The sequence below is a fragment of the Telmatherina bonti genome (genome assembly GCF_933228915.1).
Source record: "Telmatherina bonti genome assembly, chromosome: 7".
Classification (NCBI taxonomy): Eukaryota; Metazoa; Chordata; class Actinopteri; order Atheriniformes; family Telmatherinidae; genus Telmatherina; species Telmatherina bonti.
In genome coordinates, this window is record NC_136625.1 from 14,756,953 (window position 1) to 14,776,217 (window position 19,265).

General features: G+C 37.3%; 1 protein-coding gene across 2 annotated transcripts in view; it reads right to left on the reverse strand.

Annotated features, from left to right (window-relative positions):
• Positions 1 to 19,265, reverse strand: part of col11a1b (collagen, type XI, alpha 1b) — an 86,445-nt gene that overhangs the window by 20,353 nt on the left and 46,827 nt on the right. For both annotated transcript variants that reach the window (XM_079244037.1, XM_079244036.1), the window contains exons 30-45: positions 19,086 to 19,193; positions 18,351 to 18,404; positions 15,307 to 15,360; positions 14,229 to 14,273; positions 13,923 to 13,976; positions 13,623 to 13,667; positions 13,210 to 13,263; positions 13,031 to 13,084; positions 12,281 to 12,334; positions 12,066 to 12,173; positions 11,501 to 11,590; positions 8,270 to 8,323; positions 5,375 to 5,482; positions 5,172 to 5,279; positions 3,920 to 3,973; positions 3,415 to 3,468 (exon numbers count right to left, since the gene is read on the reverse strand). In XM_079244037.1, coding sequence (XP_079100163.1) covers positions 3,415 to 3,468; positions 3,920 to 3,973; positions 5,172 to 5,279; positions 5,375 to 5,482; positions 8,270 to 8,323; positions 11,501 to 11,590; positions 12,066 to 12,173; positions 12,281 to 12,334; positions 13,031 to 13,084; positions 13,210 to 13,263; positions 13,623 to 13,667; positions 13,923 to 13,976; positions 14,229 to 14,273; positions 15,307 to 15,360; positions 18,351 to 18,404; positions 19,086 to 19,193 — 1,098 coding nt within the window. The remainder of the gene's footprint in view (positions 1 to 3,414; positions 3,469 to 3,919; positions 3,974 to 5,171; positions 5,280 to 5,374; positions 5,483 to 8,269; positions 8,324 to 11,500; positions 11,591 to 12,065; positions 12,174 to 12,280; positions 12,335 to 13,030; positions 13,085 to 13,209; positions 13,264 to 13,622; positions 13,668 to 13,922; positions 13,977 to 14,228; positions 14,274 to 15,306; positions 15,361 to 18,350; positions 18,405 to 19,085; positions 19,194 to 19,265) is intronic.

The following is a 19,265-nucleotide window of genomic DNA, read 5'->3' on the forward strand; positions in this document are numbered from 1 at the left end:
ACAGACAAGGTGGACTTAATCTTAGGTACGCTTCAACAAAGTCAGAACTATGACTCAGTCAAATGCTGCTCAGGGTGATCCGATTTAATTATTTATTATAGCCTTAAAGGAGGAGTATGTAAGATTTTCAATATTTTCAAAATAAATTAACTAAAAAAGTAACTAAAATCATAATTTTTTTTAAACATGTAGGTTCCAGTCTGTCCATATTTGATGTATTATTAAATTACAAGTTTAATTAAAGACAAAGACCCTTCTTAAATGTTTGCCTACCAATAAAAAAATGTGCTTTTTGTCATTTGTCATTAATTAAACTTGTAATTTAATAATGCATCAAATATGGACAGACTGGAACCTACATGTTAAAAAAAATTATGATTTTAGTTACTTTTTTAGTTAATTTATTTTGAAAATATTGAAAATCTTACATACTCCACCTTTAAGCAAATATATATATATATTTTATATCATAAAAATATATCATATTTTTTGACACCACTGCATGAAGTCTAACAACTATCACCGAAACTGTAATTTTGCAATTTATCTCACCATTTTGCATATTATTCAGCTCAGATGAACATCGTACGTTCAGAGGATTATCAGTATAATTGCAAAAGACTTATTTCATATTCAACCATCATGAGCATCAGAAGAAACAACCTTTCCTGTACGGTTCATCTCAAATAGAGGTTCAGTAAAAAATAAAAAAAAACAACCAAATTTTGTTTGCAAAAATTCTACTCTTACTGTCAACATCCTGCCTGCAGCTGTTCACATGCAGTGCTTTTAGTCTATCGTTCCTATAACATCCTTAGAACCAACCTTTAATTGTGTGGAGTTGTATTTGCAGTGCAAGTCACAAAAGAAACTCTGAATTCTATTTATGTACAGGGATGCACTTTTGACAGAATTAACAATTAATTTTCTGAAAACTGTATCTTAATATTCAGATGAAATATTCAACACAGACTGAAGTTCTAATTAAAATAACTTTTGTTGAGGCTCTTTTATCATAACAAGTATTTTTGCAGTTTCTTGCACTAAAACTTGCTAAGTGGGAGTATTCGCATTCACATTAAGAGGAACATTCTGGGATTTTTCATCTTGCGTCAAGGATGTTTTGCCACAACTCTGCCATAGGTTGAACACAATTAAATGATACACTGTCTCTTTAAAAATATGTTTTTACTGGAATGAGGCGTGGATCATAGTACAGAAAAGCTGAAAGTCTATTTATAAGGATTTGAATTAATAAAAGTTGAGCAGAAAATCTGAGTCAGTCTTCAAGACATGAATTCACATAAACAGACTGACTCACCAGGACAAACAACTGTTAGATAATTTGTTATTAAGCTTGAATGCACTACCTGCTGCTGGCAATGCATCTCGCCGGGTCTATTCCAGCCCCCATAGAGACCTGAGGAGGCTGAATTTTTGCTAGAATGTTTAATAAGGCTTTATAACTTACCATAATGAGCTGTAAGTTTCCCTCAGGCTGTCAGTTATTGTAGAAACAGGACTTTCCCTATTGTGTTAATGAGATGGATGAGTGGAGGATGTTCTGCAGCATTTTCAGCAAGTGCTTGTTCCACATCAGCCAAAATGTGGAAATGATTGGCGGTTGGAAGTCTCAGTGTTTTGGTACATAAGACATTTTTTTACCCAGCGAGTTACAAGTTTAGCTCCAAGTTTGTAATAGCAGTATAACTGATGATAGGAAACATGTTGAAGGATTTGTTGCGAAGACTGTTTACAAAAAAAAATTTTTTCTCCGGGATTAGTCAGTACTAATAAGTTACCTCAAGTAAAACAGTAATTAAACCTTAATCTGCGTGGACATTATAATCATGGAAGAAAAATTATTTTAAAATAAACAAGGACTGTGGCCAGTAGCCAGACAGTAAAAAGTAATACTGCTTGCATATTGTCCCCCCAACCTGGCTGGAATCTGACTTAATATCCGTTGATGTGGGATATAAAACGCTTTATTCAAATTGTGAATCTGGTCTTGATTTTTTAAAAAGGGGTATTCAACCAGGCAAGAGCCAAGAGCCAAGTTTTGCCTATCTATCTAAATCTGAAGGGCATTACCGTCCAGCTCCTAAAGTCCTCCCAGGCCATGTCTTCGATTTGATAGAATAAACATCATTACCTCGCTGCGATAGACTGTTGACCTGTCCCGGGTGTACTCTGCTTTTAACCTGCTAAATGCTGGGACAGGCTTCAGCTTCCCTGTAATACTGCATTGGACTAAGAAGTATAGAACATGGATGGATGGAAGCATATAAAACCTTTCAGGGTCATAGAGCCAAGAGCAAAACTAAAGCTGAACTCTAAGCAATGTGTTGTGACATGAAAAAAAGAGCTTTGATGATGAATTTAATTTACACTATTCTTTCTAAGTTTCATCATTTTTCCTTCTTCTTTTTTAATAGAAATATTTAGTTTTGGTTTAAATTTGAATGTAATAATATTTGGTTTTAGCAATCAAAGCCTTAACAAGGGATCATTCTGTATGAAGTTTTGGTTCAGAATAATATAAATGTATTTCTGTTATCATTGAGAAGTTATCTTTCCCTTTAATAAAATTATATTGCCTCCACAGACATTTCTTATAACTTCTTTAAGTCATCTGATCATTTCAAACTTGTCAAAACTTTGAATCTTGTCAATACTAATAATATCCAAGTTTGAAGGATGATTTAGAGTTGTACAGATGAAGCTTCAATAAGATATGAAGTAATGTTGTGGTAAAGGTGCAAAAAGTCTGTTTTTTTTTCTTTATACTGATGGTTTTATACTTCTAGTGGCTATAATAACATTTTCAATAATCTTAAAGTCTCAGGTATTGTGTCATTTATGTACGAGTGCACACTGCTCTTTTTGATACTTGGTTGAAACAGGTAAGAGTTGCAGTCCTGCAGGACAGCACATGATTGCATTTCATTGTCACAGAGCTGCGACTGTTAAAAGAACTTGTTGAAATTCTTGCAGCCTTTTGCTCCTGTGTTAAACGGCCGCCTTCACTATCTTCATGAGGCTTTGACTGGAGTAAACACTTCAAACTGACTACGCAAAGAGCTGTTTTTACCCCGTAGCCACTATGGTAACCAGTGGCTGACACTTGAACAGCACTGATATATTCATAGCACTAAATCTGTTAAAAAAAAAAAAAAAAAAAAAAAACTCAGGATCTGCCAGATCAAAGCCGTGAACTTTTTATATGTGAAGATGTCAAATGGGTATGTGTAGCACTCTTTAAATTCCAGTCGTTTTTTTTTTTTTTTTTTAAAGATTTTTTTTATACAAGATCTCTCCAGCCTTGCAAGTAAAATGTAAACATCTCTAAGAGTACAAGCTAATGTTTCATAGGTGAACTTTAATGTCATACGGTCAGACAAAAATACTTACAGCTGGACCGGGAGGTCCCACCACACCTTGGAGACCACTTGGGCCAGGTGGACCCTAAAAACATACAGAATTATCATGCAGTTTTACTCTCAGTAAATAAATGATGTACCATTTGTCAGTGTTAAACTCGAAAAACTAAGTACTGTCAATTTGGTTTATTCAAATCAAAATTTGTAATTACTCGCATGAAGTAATAAGTCACATGAAAGTTACTAATGTTCAACATGCAAAATACCAGACATTTGTATTTCTATCAGAAAGTCTGTACCAATCAATTCCACATTTTATTTAAGCTACAGTGTTTTAGGTAGGATAAGGCAGGTTTGCTGTTGCCAAGTCCTTTCTATACGTAAATATTCATATATATTCTGTTCACAGAAGCAATCAACAGCTGAGATTAATGTTTGTTATTTTTCAATCATAATTTATAATGCACTACTTAAACGAGAACTGTATGCAATAGTGAAAAATGCAACAGAAGACAAAATGAAAACAAAAAACTCACAAGTTCACCCTTGTCTCCTTTGCTTCCCTTTTGTCCAGGTCCGCCAACTTCTCCCTGCGTAGCAACACACACACACACAGACACACACACACACACAGACACACACACACACACACACACACACACACACACACACACACACACACACACACACATTCAGCAACTCTCCCATCTTTCCTTTGTAAAAAGCTTTTGCCTCTCATGTTTAGTCAAAGCCTGATATCTTAAAAGTGTCACCTTTACCATGATTGGGCAGTAAATATTTCTCAAGAGATTCTAATTTGATTGGCCCAGAAAGACCTTGGGCAAGTGTTTGCAATTAATTGATTGGCTCCCTGTCTCACCCCATTGGCACAGTGATTGACAAAAAGAGGTGATGGAAGATGTGACTGGGGTTAGAGATTTGTCATGATTGCAAATAAATATGCAGATCTGTGGTTCATTGTATCAGCTGTGGGTGTTGGGAAATTGTTTGCTTAAGGGTAAACAATGTGCGCAAATGCATCTGTTTAGTTTCTTGCAGCTGTAAATACCATTATGCTTCTCTTATTATTTCCCTAATGCAATATTTTAACATGGAATTTCTGCCTAAACAACCCCGAGTCAAAATTAATGAAATGACACATTTGCTTATGTTTTTGTAAGTGTATTTTCTATATGTGTAAAACGTATTAAGATAGGTTCTAATAAAAACAGTGCAACAGCCTGAATTTAACAACAGACTTGCTATTTCATACACTGCAAAAACTCAGCCTTAAAAAAACAAGAAAACAATATACAAAAATTAGGTAAATGTTGCTGAAAATAAGATAAATCTGCCAACAGAACAAGAAAATTGGCTGGTCAAGAATTCCCAAAACAAGTAAAAATACCCTTAAAACAAGAGGAATTCTCTGGCATAAAAACTAAGAATTATCTTATCTTTAAAAAATAAGCATATGTATTCTCAATTCAAGATTTTTAATCTCAATTAGATTTCAGTTTTTGCAGTGTAAGTGGTTAAACTTTTCATAGTGACAACTGCTAGCATGCATTTAAATGCTTTGATGTCAATAATCTTTTTCCTCTTGTGTTAAGAAAAAGAAAGAAAAACTTTCTTGCTCTGATCTTATAAAGGAGATAAAAGTTGCAGGTCTTGGAGTAGAATGCCTTTCACTTTCCTTCGCTTTGAATGTAATTACATCTTTTAAGAAGAATGCTTATATAAAAGACTCATTGTATTAAAAAATCGAGTATTGTACGTTTTCCCTACCTTGTCACCATCCTCTCCAGGTGGGCCCTGAGGTCCAGCTGGTCCAGGAAGACCTACAGGACCCTGAATGCCATCACGGCCAGCAGGACCCATGGGCCCTTTCTCTCCCTGTGGATAACATTGATTGTAATCACTTGAAAACACAGCAAAAGCTGTAACTTTTAAAGCTTTTCATGGAGCAAGACTTAGTTAGAACAACTCACAGGAGCTCCCTTTTCTCCAGCGGGACCAGGTGGCCCTTGTGGGCCATTGCGTCCTGTTTGACCAATGGGACCTCCAGGTCCGGCAGGACCTCTCTCACCAGGAGAACCCTGTAAGCAAAGAACCATCAGTTATTGCTGCATCAAATGAAAACTGACAGAAAAAAGCAGCATCATGCAGAAATAATATAAAATCCAAGTGTGATAAATTCAACTAGATTAGAAAAGCGGCATAATTGGGGAAATTATTGAAGGTATGCAATTTCCACAGAATATGGCTGCGATAATTGGAAATATTCTAAAAACAATAAAAAGAAAATGGCTTTGTTTTAAGGATGTTTTCTTCCGCCACAGACATTTCCAGCGATTTCCAACCAAATGACATCATTCTCTGAGGTTTGGAGGAGCCCGCATACATCGATTTGCCACAAGTCAACATGAAAAAATAAGGAAACTAAAGCTGTGATTGTTTACCTTATATTTGAGAAGTGACGACTATAATGTTGTAGCACATAATGTAACAACAGTACTGTGCATTTATGCATATCTCTGTGCTGACCTATTGTTAATATTTGACCTGTTTTCAGGACATACTTTTGTTCTCAAGACCATTGCTTAGCAACACAAAGCGGGCTGGATATCTGAAGAAGAAAATACTCATGGATTATAGATAGATAGAAAAAGGGTTATGCACAACTTCCAGCCAACTAAGGGACACTTTGCAGGAGGGATGGGTCATCATTCAAGCTTACTTGACCAAAGACTGTCCTCCATAAACAGCAAAAAAATTTATAAGCCTCAAAATTATAAAGCCCAAAAGCAATACTATCTGACAGTTCCTAAGGATGTGGAGCTGTTCCTGGCCATCTCTTCACCCCATCTACACATCTCGCCCTTCTGCTCCTCAGTAGTTCAACGATGGTGATATTTACTATGTAAGAAGTCAAAGTCAAAAACATATTTTATCAGAAGTTCATTGTGGCATCTCCATAGCCAAGAAAGGTCTTAGGCTGCTTCCAAGCTAGATAAAATGTGTGTGTTTACAGGCCAAAGTTTTGACCTGATTCACACACAAACACGGATTCAGCTGTTGATGGGAGCTGCCACCTGGCACTCGGATGCCTGGCCCATTTCATGACCGACATTGCTGGTGACACACGCACACACTTCCAAACTGTCATCCATATCCTGCCAACCTGCCCACCAGGATGAACACACACACACACACACACACATTGGCCTACACACAAATTGGTTTGACTCAAATATCATCGCATTTGTGGTGTGATACTTCCTCACATTTATTGACGTTTTTTTCCCGTATCTTTGATTCTTTGGCTTGGATCAAAACTGCAACACAAAAACATGTAGATACGCAATTCATTGCATTCATGCTGTTTTTTTATGGGTTTTTTTGCGCACTCCCGTCTTGGTTTGTATTTTACAGACACATGCTGCCCTCCGTAAAGACAACGAAAAAGCAACACACAGCACTCAGACTTTCGCACAGCACAACAGCAGCTCAATCTCTGGCAGTAAATCGATGGAGGAAAATATCAGATCTCTTGTGTGCGTGGGCACGGCACACAGACTTCTTCCTTTCTTTCTTTCTTTCTTTCTTTCTTCCAAATGCTACCAAAACAGTTCATCACCTGGATTCAACCAGTGGCTCACTTTCAAACCAATTTAAGAAAACTATCTCATTTCACACTGGAAATGGCTTCGCTCATTCAGACAGCATCCCTCTTTCCACTTTCATCATCTTTTCATCCCTGCTCTGCATATCCGCTGTCATCTAATCGGGTGTTGCTCTGTCGCTGGTGAGCATGGGGCAATTATCGGGAGCCTGCGTTTAACGCTTGAACAAAATGTCAGACAGTTCAAAGCTGCCTGTCAGTCAGATTTCTGCTCAGAATCTCAGCCAGGGCGGCTGGGGTTTTCATTGCACATATCTGTAACTGAAGGGGCTAGAGACAAAGTGAAAAAAAAAAAAAAGTGTCCTTCCTACTTCTGGATTACCCTGCCACTACAGTCTCTTTAGGGGTCACGAAAAATGCCATGATATGAGCAAGTCCGACACTATAATTTCAGCTTTAATATATGACAAGACATCCTTTAACTGTGATTCATACCAAATAAGAGAATTTTAATATGGGAAACCTGACTGGAAGAGAAAAAATTGTACACAATAGAACTAACAAGGTAACAAAAGTTTCTCTACAAGTAGTGGTCAGGCCAAAAAATAAAAAGGGTGGTAAATGAGACACAAACTAGCTCCATCTGTGCCATGACAGTTGCTATAGAAACTGTTGAGTGTGAGAGGAAACCATCGATGGCCAATCAAGCAAGAGGGCTGACACTAGTTGTTTTTCGATTAGACAGTTAAGCAATGATTAGGCCATGCTTCACTGTGATGTTGTTGGACAAAAACATGATGGATCAAGCAACATAGAGTCTTTTATTGAAACATGCTTTAGACAAAAGCAAGGCTGTCAGTTTGAGCAGCTGGAAATGTTTAAAAAAAAAAACCAACAATTGTTTATCTCACTCATAAGTTGAGATAAAATAAAATAAAAGTGAATATCAGAGGTAGTTTGCGAAAGAATGACCTAAATCTCAATTTAAAATGTAACTAGTAATACACTGCAAAAAGTGCTGAGTGTTAATGTCAGTTCACATCACACATTTTCAGTAGATGGAGGAAGTTGAGTTCAATCATGCCACCACACTCTGTTCAGCCATTCCCTACACTGCGGTTTGTATTGCATGAGCTGCTGAATGGCCAAAGAACGGAGCTGTGCACAGCATGTGCAGCTCCACTCTCTGAACGCATAAGTCACTTTTGTTGCAATCTGTGTGGCAATAGAGATGAGGTAACCATAGTAACAGGCTACTTACAATGGGGCCAGGCGGACCCTGAGGCCCTTCTCCTCCCTTTAAGCCAGCTGGACCCTGAAAGCAGAGGACAGGAGATTGTTAGATATTGCCTGCTGTGGGCCACCACTCAATGCTATTCAAAGAACAGCTGTCAAATGGTCCTTTAAATACCCTATGAGTGTACATGTGCCAGCTTGTGTGTATATATATATGTTTATATATATATATATATATATATATATATATATATATATATATATATATATATATATATATATATATACATATATATATATATATATATATATATTACTGCACGGCAGATAGAAGCTCAGCGGCTATGTGCAGATTGAAAGTGATACAGATTCACGAAGCATGTGTGCCACAGAGCAGTGTTTCAAATGGAAGACTTTTGTCATTATTTTATTGAAAGCTCTGTAAAAGTCTGAAACTCACATTTGTATATATGCGTCGGTTTCAATGCATGCAAGGCGAGGACCCACTTTTGTTGTATCTGAATGAGGGGACTGGGAGTTCTTTAAAAAATTTTTGTGATGTAGAAGAGCCCTAAGAATGACTCACCATCACCTTTTGAGTCTAATAAACAAAAACTGGTTTTACTTTATAGGGGACAGTATGACTCATTTTGACCCACAAAAGTATAGGTAGTTTCATTATAATAAAGGAATACTAGTACTGTTGCTTATAGTACTAGAAAAAACACATTTTACAATGTACTGTTCCTTTAATTTTTTTATCTTTATTATATTTTTATTTTATCTGTATCAAGCAGCCATAAAAAACTATTCTAAAAAAAACAATGTGAAGGTTTTGGAAAAAAAAACTAAGTCACCTTCTTTTTATTTGGAGACACTACACCACTATTCATAAAAAAAAAACAAAAAACAAAGCTTTCTTTATTAAAAGCCACTCATGTACACCAGAGATGTTCTGGAGAACTTGCTGACAGTTTGGTCCAGTTTGTTTCCACTGTTGCCGATTCACATCACAGTAGGCGATTTCATGCTGGAGAGGCACTCTCACAGCTGGATATATGAGGAGGCACTAATGTGGGAAAGTGTTTGAGACTCAGAGGAGGCCAATGTGATGCAAAAAGCGCACTGAAGAGTCCTTGTGATACTTCAAAACATGTCAAAAATAGCAAGTGAGACTCTGTGATGGCCATTGTTCTGTTATTAATTCCATGTGGATGAAAAAAAACCCAAACATGCCAATGTAAAGATTCACTCTCACAAGTGTGCAAGTTTTATTCTAATTATTGTCATTATTATTATGATTAATATTATTAAAAAGAGGTTTAAAAAGTTGCATTTCTGTGTGGAGTTTACATGTTTTCCCCATGTATGTGTGGGTTCTTTCCAGGCACTTTGGCTTCCTCCCACCACCCAAAGACATGTATGCTAGGTTAATTGGTCACTCTAAATCTGAGGTATTGAAATTAGTCCTGTGAGGTCCACAATCCAGCAGGTTTTCCGTGTATTTCTGCTTCAACATACTTGAATAAAATTAAATGGATCTAACAGCCTATCAGGTTCTGCACAAAGACTCAGTCATGTGAGACAGCTATGTTGGAGCAAGGATACATGGAAAACCTGCTGGATTGTGGACCTTGTAGGACAGTGTTGAATACCCCTGCTCTAAATTGTCCCTAGGAGTGAGAGTGAGCACGAGTCTTTCTTTGTATCTCTGTGTTGGCTCTTGGATGGACTGGTGACCTGTCCCTGCCTCTCGCCCAATGATTGCTGGGATTAAATTGGTTTGTGTCTGAATGACCCATAACATACTGGTAAACCAATTATCTTAGATAAAAAATACTTCTTTTAGAGCATGTATAACTAGTGGTTTTCATCTCTCTATCTGAGACACGTCTGATATTAAATAAATGATGATTTAGTCTAATCTGTAGGCATATTTATATTATTGATGTAAAGAGAGTCATTAAAAGCAAATGAAAAAGGAGGACTGAAGGCAATGTTCTGAGGGCCACTGTGTGTCACTAGTTAAGGCTTCGTCCATCTATCTTAGGTCCCTTGTCATCTCTTCAAATCTCTGGTCCTTGAATGACAACTGCTGGGCTGAATCACAGCGCAGGCTGTATAAGGTAACACAGCTCACAGGAGGCGGTAAAGACTTTTATTATAATAACTAATTTACAGGTTCCAACCGAGCCAAGGGGTGCGGAGGCTGCCAAGCTGGCTCGCCACCTCTCTGGCTTCCACATTTTTCTTCAGTGCATTAAGAGACTGCAGCATCTTTCCTTGCTGAATACAGAAAAAGTTATTTATTGGCTCATATATCCACACTGTGCCTTTCCTGAAGACTGGGTGATGTGATAAGGCGTGTGTGTGAGATCTGAAGAGAAGAACAATGTTCTGAATTGGTGTATTCTCTCTTCCCAAACAGAGTGAAATTTATGCTAGTTTTCATCTATACAATAGGTGCCCAGAGTCACATATTCTCCAATTGTGTTTGTGTATTCCTAGGCTGGATCAGTTTAAGACTGTATTTGTGTTTTTGGTTACATATTGTGTGTGTGCACTTCCATTAAGAAAGGAGAGCCATCTTTCTGCACACACGGGACAAACTCAATGGTTGTAATAAGTCTGGGCATTGCTGTCGTGTGCTCTCTTAATAGCCAACCTTGAAATGAGCTTTAGCCACAGTCCCCCAAGTTGATCCTCAGTCAGCCTCTAATAGCCATACACACTCACCTTGAACTTTTTCTAAACTCACACCCACTCCTTCTGAGATTCAACACAGGCCTCTCAGCAGGATAGAGTGCATCAGATGTAGTCATAATGTTGTGGGTTTGAATTGGAATCAAGAGGCTCTGACTCATTCTTTGTTTGGATGCAAAACATGTCTCCTTAAAGAAATGGATCAAACACCGAAGCAACAGCAGATGAAGAAACAAGCACCTCTGAAATGCAAGGCGGCTGACTGCCACGAAACAAGGGATGCTTTACAACAACGTAGTTATGAAACTTCTAATATTAATAATGAGAAAATGTGCCAACGTTGTGTTTGGCTTGACCCTCTATTAGTTTTACATGAGCCAGTTCAGTACCTTTTAGTCTGATGGACTGCCAAGTCTGACATTTGGCTTAACAGCAGGTTGTTAGGCTGGTAATTGGGGTTTGGAGCTATATTCTGCTGGGTACACACTTAGGATGTGGAACATATGAGGATGTTTGCACAAGTGTTTTGTCATGAGGATGGTGAGTGCATTACCATGGCCCCTGGAAGACCTCTTGCACCTTGAAAGCCCCTTAGGCCAGCAGGTCCCACTTTGCCAGAAGGACCCTGAGGACCTGGATCACCCTGTGGATCAAGATAGAATAATTCTAATCAGTTCCATGACTTTATAAGAAACAGAGATAAACTATAAAAGGGATTTGTTTAATGTCTGCTAAATATCTTATTATGTGGGAACAATGCCAAGTGAGTCATATTCATATTTTAAACACATTCATAGTAACATGCTAAAACACTTTTAAACTTATGATCCCTTTTATCTTAAATATTAATGTATATTTTTATTACTACTACAGTATAAAAAACATTAAATGTCAACACAGAAAAAAACATTTTAAAAGGTTTTTATAATGTAGCTAACATAGGTTACAGGTGAGAAAATAGATCTATAAAGTAACAGATTGAATAGAATAGAAAATAAATAGAAAATAGATCTCTAAATGCAGAAAATTTTATTAAAATTATATACAGAAGAAAGTACAGTAGACATAAAATAACATCCTGATTAAACAGTTGTAGAAGAAGAAAAAAAATCCTTTACCTTCCCACCCTCTTTTCCAGCAGCTCCAGGAAGACCTTGCTCTCCAGGTGGACCAGGGGATCCTGGGTGTCCTCGCTCACCACTTGGTCCAGTCTCTCCAGTTGGTCCCTAACAAGACACATTAAGATCAATGTATTGTGACCGCTAACAAGACAATTTACAATGTTTTTGTATTCTCCATAACAATTAAATCAAACTTTGCTGTGTGTGTGTACCTGTGGTCCGACCACTCCTCCCGGACCTGGAGGTCCAGTCTTTCCTTGGAATCCCTGAAAAGAAAAACAGACAAGTAATTGGTTGGGAGATATGTGTTATATATGCAACAATACATCAGGGTAAAAAAAAAAAGGGCCACATGGTACTCTCTACGTAAATCACATGACAGGACATCTCTACGCAGCCTACATGTTAAACTAGCTGGTTTGTATGGTGTCTATTCTAATAAAGCAGCTTAGTACAACCCTATTTCAATAAAAAAAAATTAAACCCTGTAATTGTGAATTTTATTAAAACAATAAACAAAAACAGTAAATTGTAAACTATTTATATTCTATATTTTAAAAGTTTAATAAAAACTTTGTTAAAATGAAGTTATACTCATGTTTTCATATATTATACTTTTGTTTAAAAAAACTATTTCGACTTTACTCATCTCCTTCAACCCTGTATTTTTGGGTGCAATAAACATCTAGCTTAGTTTAGCAGCAAGCAAAAGCTAATAAAACTTTTCTTAAACAAATCCTTTTTTCAGTTTTTTATTTACAATAAAACACAAAGAAATGCCTTTTTTTTCATAAAAGTTTTACAAAACACAAAGCAGCTAATCTTAAATTTAGCTCCTGTGTGTAAAATCCCATTTTAGCTGGTAAAATGCAGCTGTAACACGTTTCTGAGAGACCAAAGGACATGAGGGCCATAGTCCCAATGGTATGACAATGTATTTATGTTTTAAAATGTCTTCTCACCGTCTCTCCCCTCTGTCCTGGATGACCGGGCAGCCCATCTTTCCCTGGAGGGCCCTGGGGGTGAACAGGTAGACAGACAATAGATACGACAACATTGTGTGTATTAATATTTGAACAGCTTATAAGAGGCGTGTCAACATGGCTGCCCGCTCACAGACAGCTTGACAGGAGTGACTTACATTTGGTCCTTTGGGTCCGGGGAAACCAACAGGTCCCTGTGGTCCTTGTGGGCCCTTAAATGGAAGGAATAATAAAAAGAGAGAGAAGATGAAAGGTATGACGTGTGGCTTGTTTCACCTATCACTACTGTAATTGAGAAAAAGCTTTTTATATTTTATACGGTTTAAATGTGAAGGCGTTTTTAACACCAATAAAGTATCTGAAAGAAAATAAAACAGGTGATGGTGATCTTTGTCAGAAATTAGTTACCACTGGCAACAGCTGGAAGACCCCTGAATGTGATGTACGAAGGGCTAAAATTCCATTTGTTTCGTTTCAAAAGCAGTGTTACTGATGTGCTTTTGCTGTCACAGACTGTGTTAAGGTAGAAAAAAACCCAAAACACACTGATCAAACAAAATCCAATACTGACCCGCTCTCCTGGTGGGCCTGGAGGTCCATCATTGCCTGAGGTGCCCTGTGGAGAAAAGCACAGAGAAACGTTGTGAACTTTGTTACAACTGTCGGAGCGGGAAACGTGAACAAAATCTATGTGAAGTGTTGATATTTGGGTTCCACAGCAACTCATGTGCACATTTATATATTTATATTTCATTGTGATCATGATTGCAAGGCAACAATCAGTTGGTGTCACAGCTGGAGCAACAATTTTATCTAACATTCATATCAATGTTCCTAATAATTAGAATAGTCAAATCGCCATAGAGCTCACCTTAGCACCTGGTTTTCCTGTTGGTCCTCGAGCTCCTCGTCCCCCTCGAGGACCCTATATTAATTGTGTGGGAAGCAGTGCAACAAATAAAATGAAATAGTTACTATATACAAACACTTTCTTTCACTGTCTATGCCTCCTCAAAAATGTTGACCCATGTCCCTAAATAATAATAACGATAATAATAATAATGATAATAACAATAATTAAACCTTAAACATAAACTTAAATGTATTTTAATTTAAACTTGATAGATAATGTATGTGTCATTCTTAGTGTAGATAATCAGACAGGTGATTTTCTTACCGTTGGACCACGTTGTCCTCTAGGGCCTGATTTGCCAGCAATTCCCTGAAAAGAAAGAAGATGAAAGTTTTCATACAGAACAAAATCCAATCCCTTTGATGCATCATGTCCACAGTGGGCACCTATTTAAAGTTTGTTTTCTAGTGTATTCACTAGTGAGGATGGTATATTCGCAGTGGACACTGGGAAAGTCACCAATAAGTCCACTGCCACTCACTGAATTAAAAAAAAAAAAAAAAAAAAAATGTTGTAAACATTTTGGTTATACACAAACACCTCAGTGATAAACATGACAAGAATATTATACCAGTAAATTTTTATAGAATATTTATAGTGTATAAATATGACAATTATTATTATTATTTATTTATATTATTTTATAAATATTTCGATAGAATAAATAAAATGTCATATAATATAAAGACAAAGGAAAGTGTCTCTGTACATGTCTGTAGAAGTAAAATGATGCATGTGAAAAAATGTGGCATTGATGTTTTAATAATTCATGCATCAGAGGGTTAAGCTGAGTTTATTTCATAATTCCAAATATACTTCAGACAGCAGCAACTGCAGAGGAAATCCGTGTCGGAGATGAAATGGAGCCATCTGAACATCTTTAGACAAAAATAAATAATCAAACTGCTGGAGTAAGTGGTTCCCCACAGGCACCTGACAGCTTCAGCTACCTGCCAGTTAAAGCATTCAGAGGTCAGGTGTGTCTGCCTCTCAGCGCCTGAGCGCACAGATGAGCTTTTTCTGTCAGGAACAAACCCCATCATTCAACAACCCTCATCCCTTCATCTGTAACCCTTTGTGCTCAGGCTGCTCACACAGCAGAGCTCAGTGGTTTATCCTCCTGCCAAAGAGTTTGAAAAACTGTAATTAGACTTTGTGCAATAATATATACTGAGCATATGAGGTTATTTAGCAGAAGGTAGATTTTTTGATTGATACAAAGCTATCAATGTCCACTACACATGTTGTTTTGATATTTAAACCATTTATACATATGTCCATTTGATCATTAGAAAAAGCCGGAGCTGCACAAAGTGTATGTTGTTCACAGAATGTTCCTCACCCTTGCTCCTTTCTCGCCATTCGCCCCAGGGAATCCGGGGAAGCCATTGGAGCCCTGCAGGGCAAGTAAAGAAAAATAGGAATGAGTGACAGAAAAGAGAAATACATTAAACGTAGTTGAGGGCATAAAATAATAGATAACAGCTGTCTACATGATGGTGATTTGGAGGAAGAAGAAGAATTCCTTTCTCTGGGACAAGGCTAATTAACAGTGACACTATAAAGCCCTTCTCAGAAAAGACAAGCCTGGAGATTGGTATCATAGAGCCACGGCTCATAATTTTAGGCTTAACAAAGAAAAATGAGCATTTTCAAAAGACACCGGAGGGAAAATCTCCAATCACATAGCGACGCATAGACCGACACAGTTGTTGTAAGGTTGTTAGCAAAGAGAGGAACTGAAACATGAAGATAAAAGAGGCAGAGGGAGTAAATAGAGACAAAGGATGGGAAAACAACCGATCCCCTTTTGATACTCATCAGCAATTCAGTTCCTGGGCTTTTGCGGACTGTGCTCTCTGATGATGGCGATGGTGCCAGTCAAACAAACACGAGGAGAGAATAACACGAGCAGCTTACGAATTCAGCCTCACTTTTTGCAGATTTGAGTAGAATAAACAGGCTCAACCATTCAATGTCAATATGTCTTTGACTCGGCTGCGCCAAGGTCAGGTGCTTATCTGAGTGTTTGCAGCTAAACCATTCTTAGAAGCAGTGCTCATCTATAGTGCTCCATGCATGCACATATGCATACTGAGAATAATGCTGTGCAGCATAGGGAAGGGCATCGCAACAAGGTAGCACGGGGCAGAATTGCAAGAGGCAAACAGCTCAACATTGTGCAGACAGCAGGAAATGGGGATCTATGTCGCTTAATTTGTTTTTCACAGAGGTGCAGTTACGGTAAACTGAAAGGAGAGCTAGTACTGGACAAGCATGACTTGCGCCATGGAGATAAGACAGTCTGCTGAAGCTTTTGCAAATGGCATCCAGAATTAACGATGTGGGAAAGCTGTTAACAGAGAGTGATGGGGTGCAGCAGCCAAAAACACAAGCAGTGGAGGGATTTGTGAGCAGGCTGATTGAGGGGGATAAAGGCTGCTGGTGAGCCAAAACTTTGACCCTGAAGCTACACATGAGGACAACGTGACATTTCACCACTCTGGCAGAGCTTTGAAATAAAACCGTGAGGTGTTGTTTGTTCCTATTTTGTATGGCGAAAAACTTTCAGTCCTTTCGGTCTACAAAAGGTTTTCACTTGAGCTATAAAAGCACCAAAGTTACCACAAAATGTTTCACACATGCTTTGAAGTTAGAGAGGGTGGTACAGTTTTGAAATGGAGTAAATTGCCTCCTATTTTTTTTTAAACTTTTTAGACAAAAACTCTTCAAATGTATAAAAAAAAAAAGAGCAAATTGAGGCACTCTTCATCCCACACCAAAGTCAGGATGTCTTTGCTGTCTCTCTGAAACAGTTTATTCTTTATGCGTCTAAAGTCTAAAAAGGACATTTAATTGGGCGCTGCAGCGGAAATCTCAGCAGGGGTGGCTTCGTTTGCAGTTCTTAAAAACTGTTCCTTTTGTTTTTGTTCCTACTGCATCATTTTTGGTAAAAATCTATGACACTGATTAAAATTAAAAAAGGAAATTCACTATTACCAAACAAAACAGTTCCAGTGAGCTAATTAACAACACTGGTATTATTAGATTAGAAACTTAACCTTCACTTTTTGATTGCCTAAATTTAATCATTTGCGGGACTCTCTCGGCTTGGGTTAAGCTGACAGTGACATGCAGAGCAGAACGCTTGCCTATCTGGATGTTGTGAGAGTAGGTCATATCTCTGCCAAGGTGTTGGTGCTGACAGCAGCAGAGAGGAACCAGCTGCAGCAGCACATCCTGATAGTGGATAGTGGCAAAATAGTCACTGCTACAATGCAAGGAGTGCCAGGCTCTTTAGATAATGCCTGGAGTGTGAGGAGGGAAGACAGCTGATGACTACAGCAGATGACGATGCCAGTTCTGCGTCCTGGAATATTCACGGAGCGTGTGCAGTAAGTATTTGCTCGGGTTTGAATTTACAGCTCTGACAGTTAGTCAGCGAATTTTCTGGAGCGTGTGAGAGTTAGTGTAGAAAATGGGAGGATGTTGATATTAAGAAGCTCCTGGAGTGTTCAAAACAGATGCTGTATGTTTACCTGTGTAAAGATATGCAAGATGTGCTGTTAGAGAACAGCCACACATAAACGCAGCATGGTGAGTTAACACAGACAGAATCAGTCAAGCAGCAACTGCTATCAGCTGCGCTCCACCTAAATGATTAATAATAATCTATTAGTTTATTAAAGCGGCATTTTGAAAAGGTTTGAGAAAACACTGTTCTTAGCAGGACCAAGACACCAAACATCTGCAGCTGGTTCCAAACTTTGACGTGTCACTAGAAGTTGTCAGGATGTGATGTTTTGTGTTCTCTTTATTTCCTGGTTTCCTGTTTTAGTTTGTAGTTTTCCTGATTTAGTTCCCTGATGTCTAGTTTGCTGTCTCACTTTCCTGTTCATTAGCTCACCTGGACTCATTAGTTGAGTCATTCCACCTCGTCTCGTATACATATATAAATATATATATATATATATATATATATATATATATATATATATATATATATATATATATATATATATATATATATATTTATATATACATATATATATATATATATATATATTTATATATACATATATATGTATATATATATATATATACATATATATATATATATATATACATATATATATATATATATATATATATATATATATATATATATATATATATATATATATATATGTATATATATATATATATGTGCAGATCTAAAACCCTTTTAGGTCTGCATCTCTGGCTCCCTTCTCCTGCATTTGGGTCCGCACCTCTACCACCACCACTCATGACAGATGTTTGTCTTGTAAGACTTTCTCTGCTTTGATCAGCTGACTTTCTTCGTCTTCTTTTCTTTTTTTTTTTTTTTTCTTTAATCACACACACCTTGGGACCTTGTCTGCCAGGGTATCCAGGCAATCCGGGGACTCCAAGTTTTCCCTAAAAGTCACAAAAAATATTACAAAAAAAAAAAGAGCATTAAATTCTCCTTGTGCCCCCAGAGATTTACACATAAAGTTCACAGAGGCATTAAAAAAGCCATAAACTTATAACCATAAAGTTTTACTTCTGGTTTGGGGAAACTTTTTAATACCATGTTTATGAACATGACATCACCCAAACCAAGGTCTTTTCCTTTTTTTTCCAGCTAAAAGTGATGTCACTGAGGTCCATTTTTGTCATTTCAGGCCTTCAAAACGTTTAAGAGTCACACATGACGTGAGCATTTAAACTTTGTCTTATGTCAAAAACTTTTAAAATTAAAACATAAATCAACTGTAAAACATTGGTGCTGGTAAATGTTTAACTGTACTGCTGCTGCTACTACTGGACTATTTCTGACAAATACATGATGAAACATTTCATTTTATTGATAAGAGCAGTTTCCAAGACAATCAGGGCAGCAGCTGAACTGTATGAAAGTTCGCTGCATTTAGTCCATTGTAATCTCAGTTATACAATTACCGTATTTACATTTTTACATCAAACAGATTTAGAATTTCTATTGCATTTGTCAAAAGTTCTTAGTTTGAAATAAAATTTAATTGAAAAAAAGAACAATAAAACACATCCATTAATATGAAATAAAGAAAGCAGTCTTTCTTGCAAATGATCACTTACCTTTTCTCCAGCTGAACCCATAGGGCCAGATTCTCCTGAGGGTCCTGACTTGCCCTTGGGACCCTCAGGGCCATCCTCGCCTCTGGGTCCTTGGACACCACCATCACCCTGAATGTGCATATTATTTATTTATTTATTTATTCATGAAAGAAGAATAAAAAAGGAGTGATATCTTTGCAA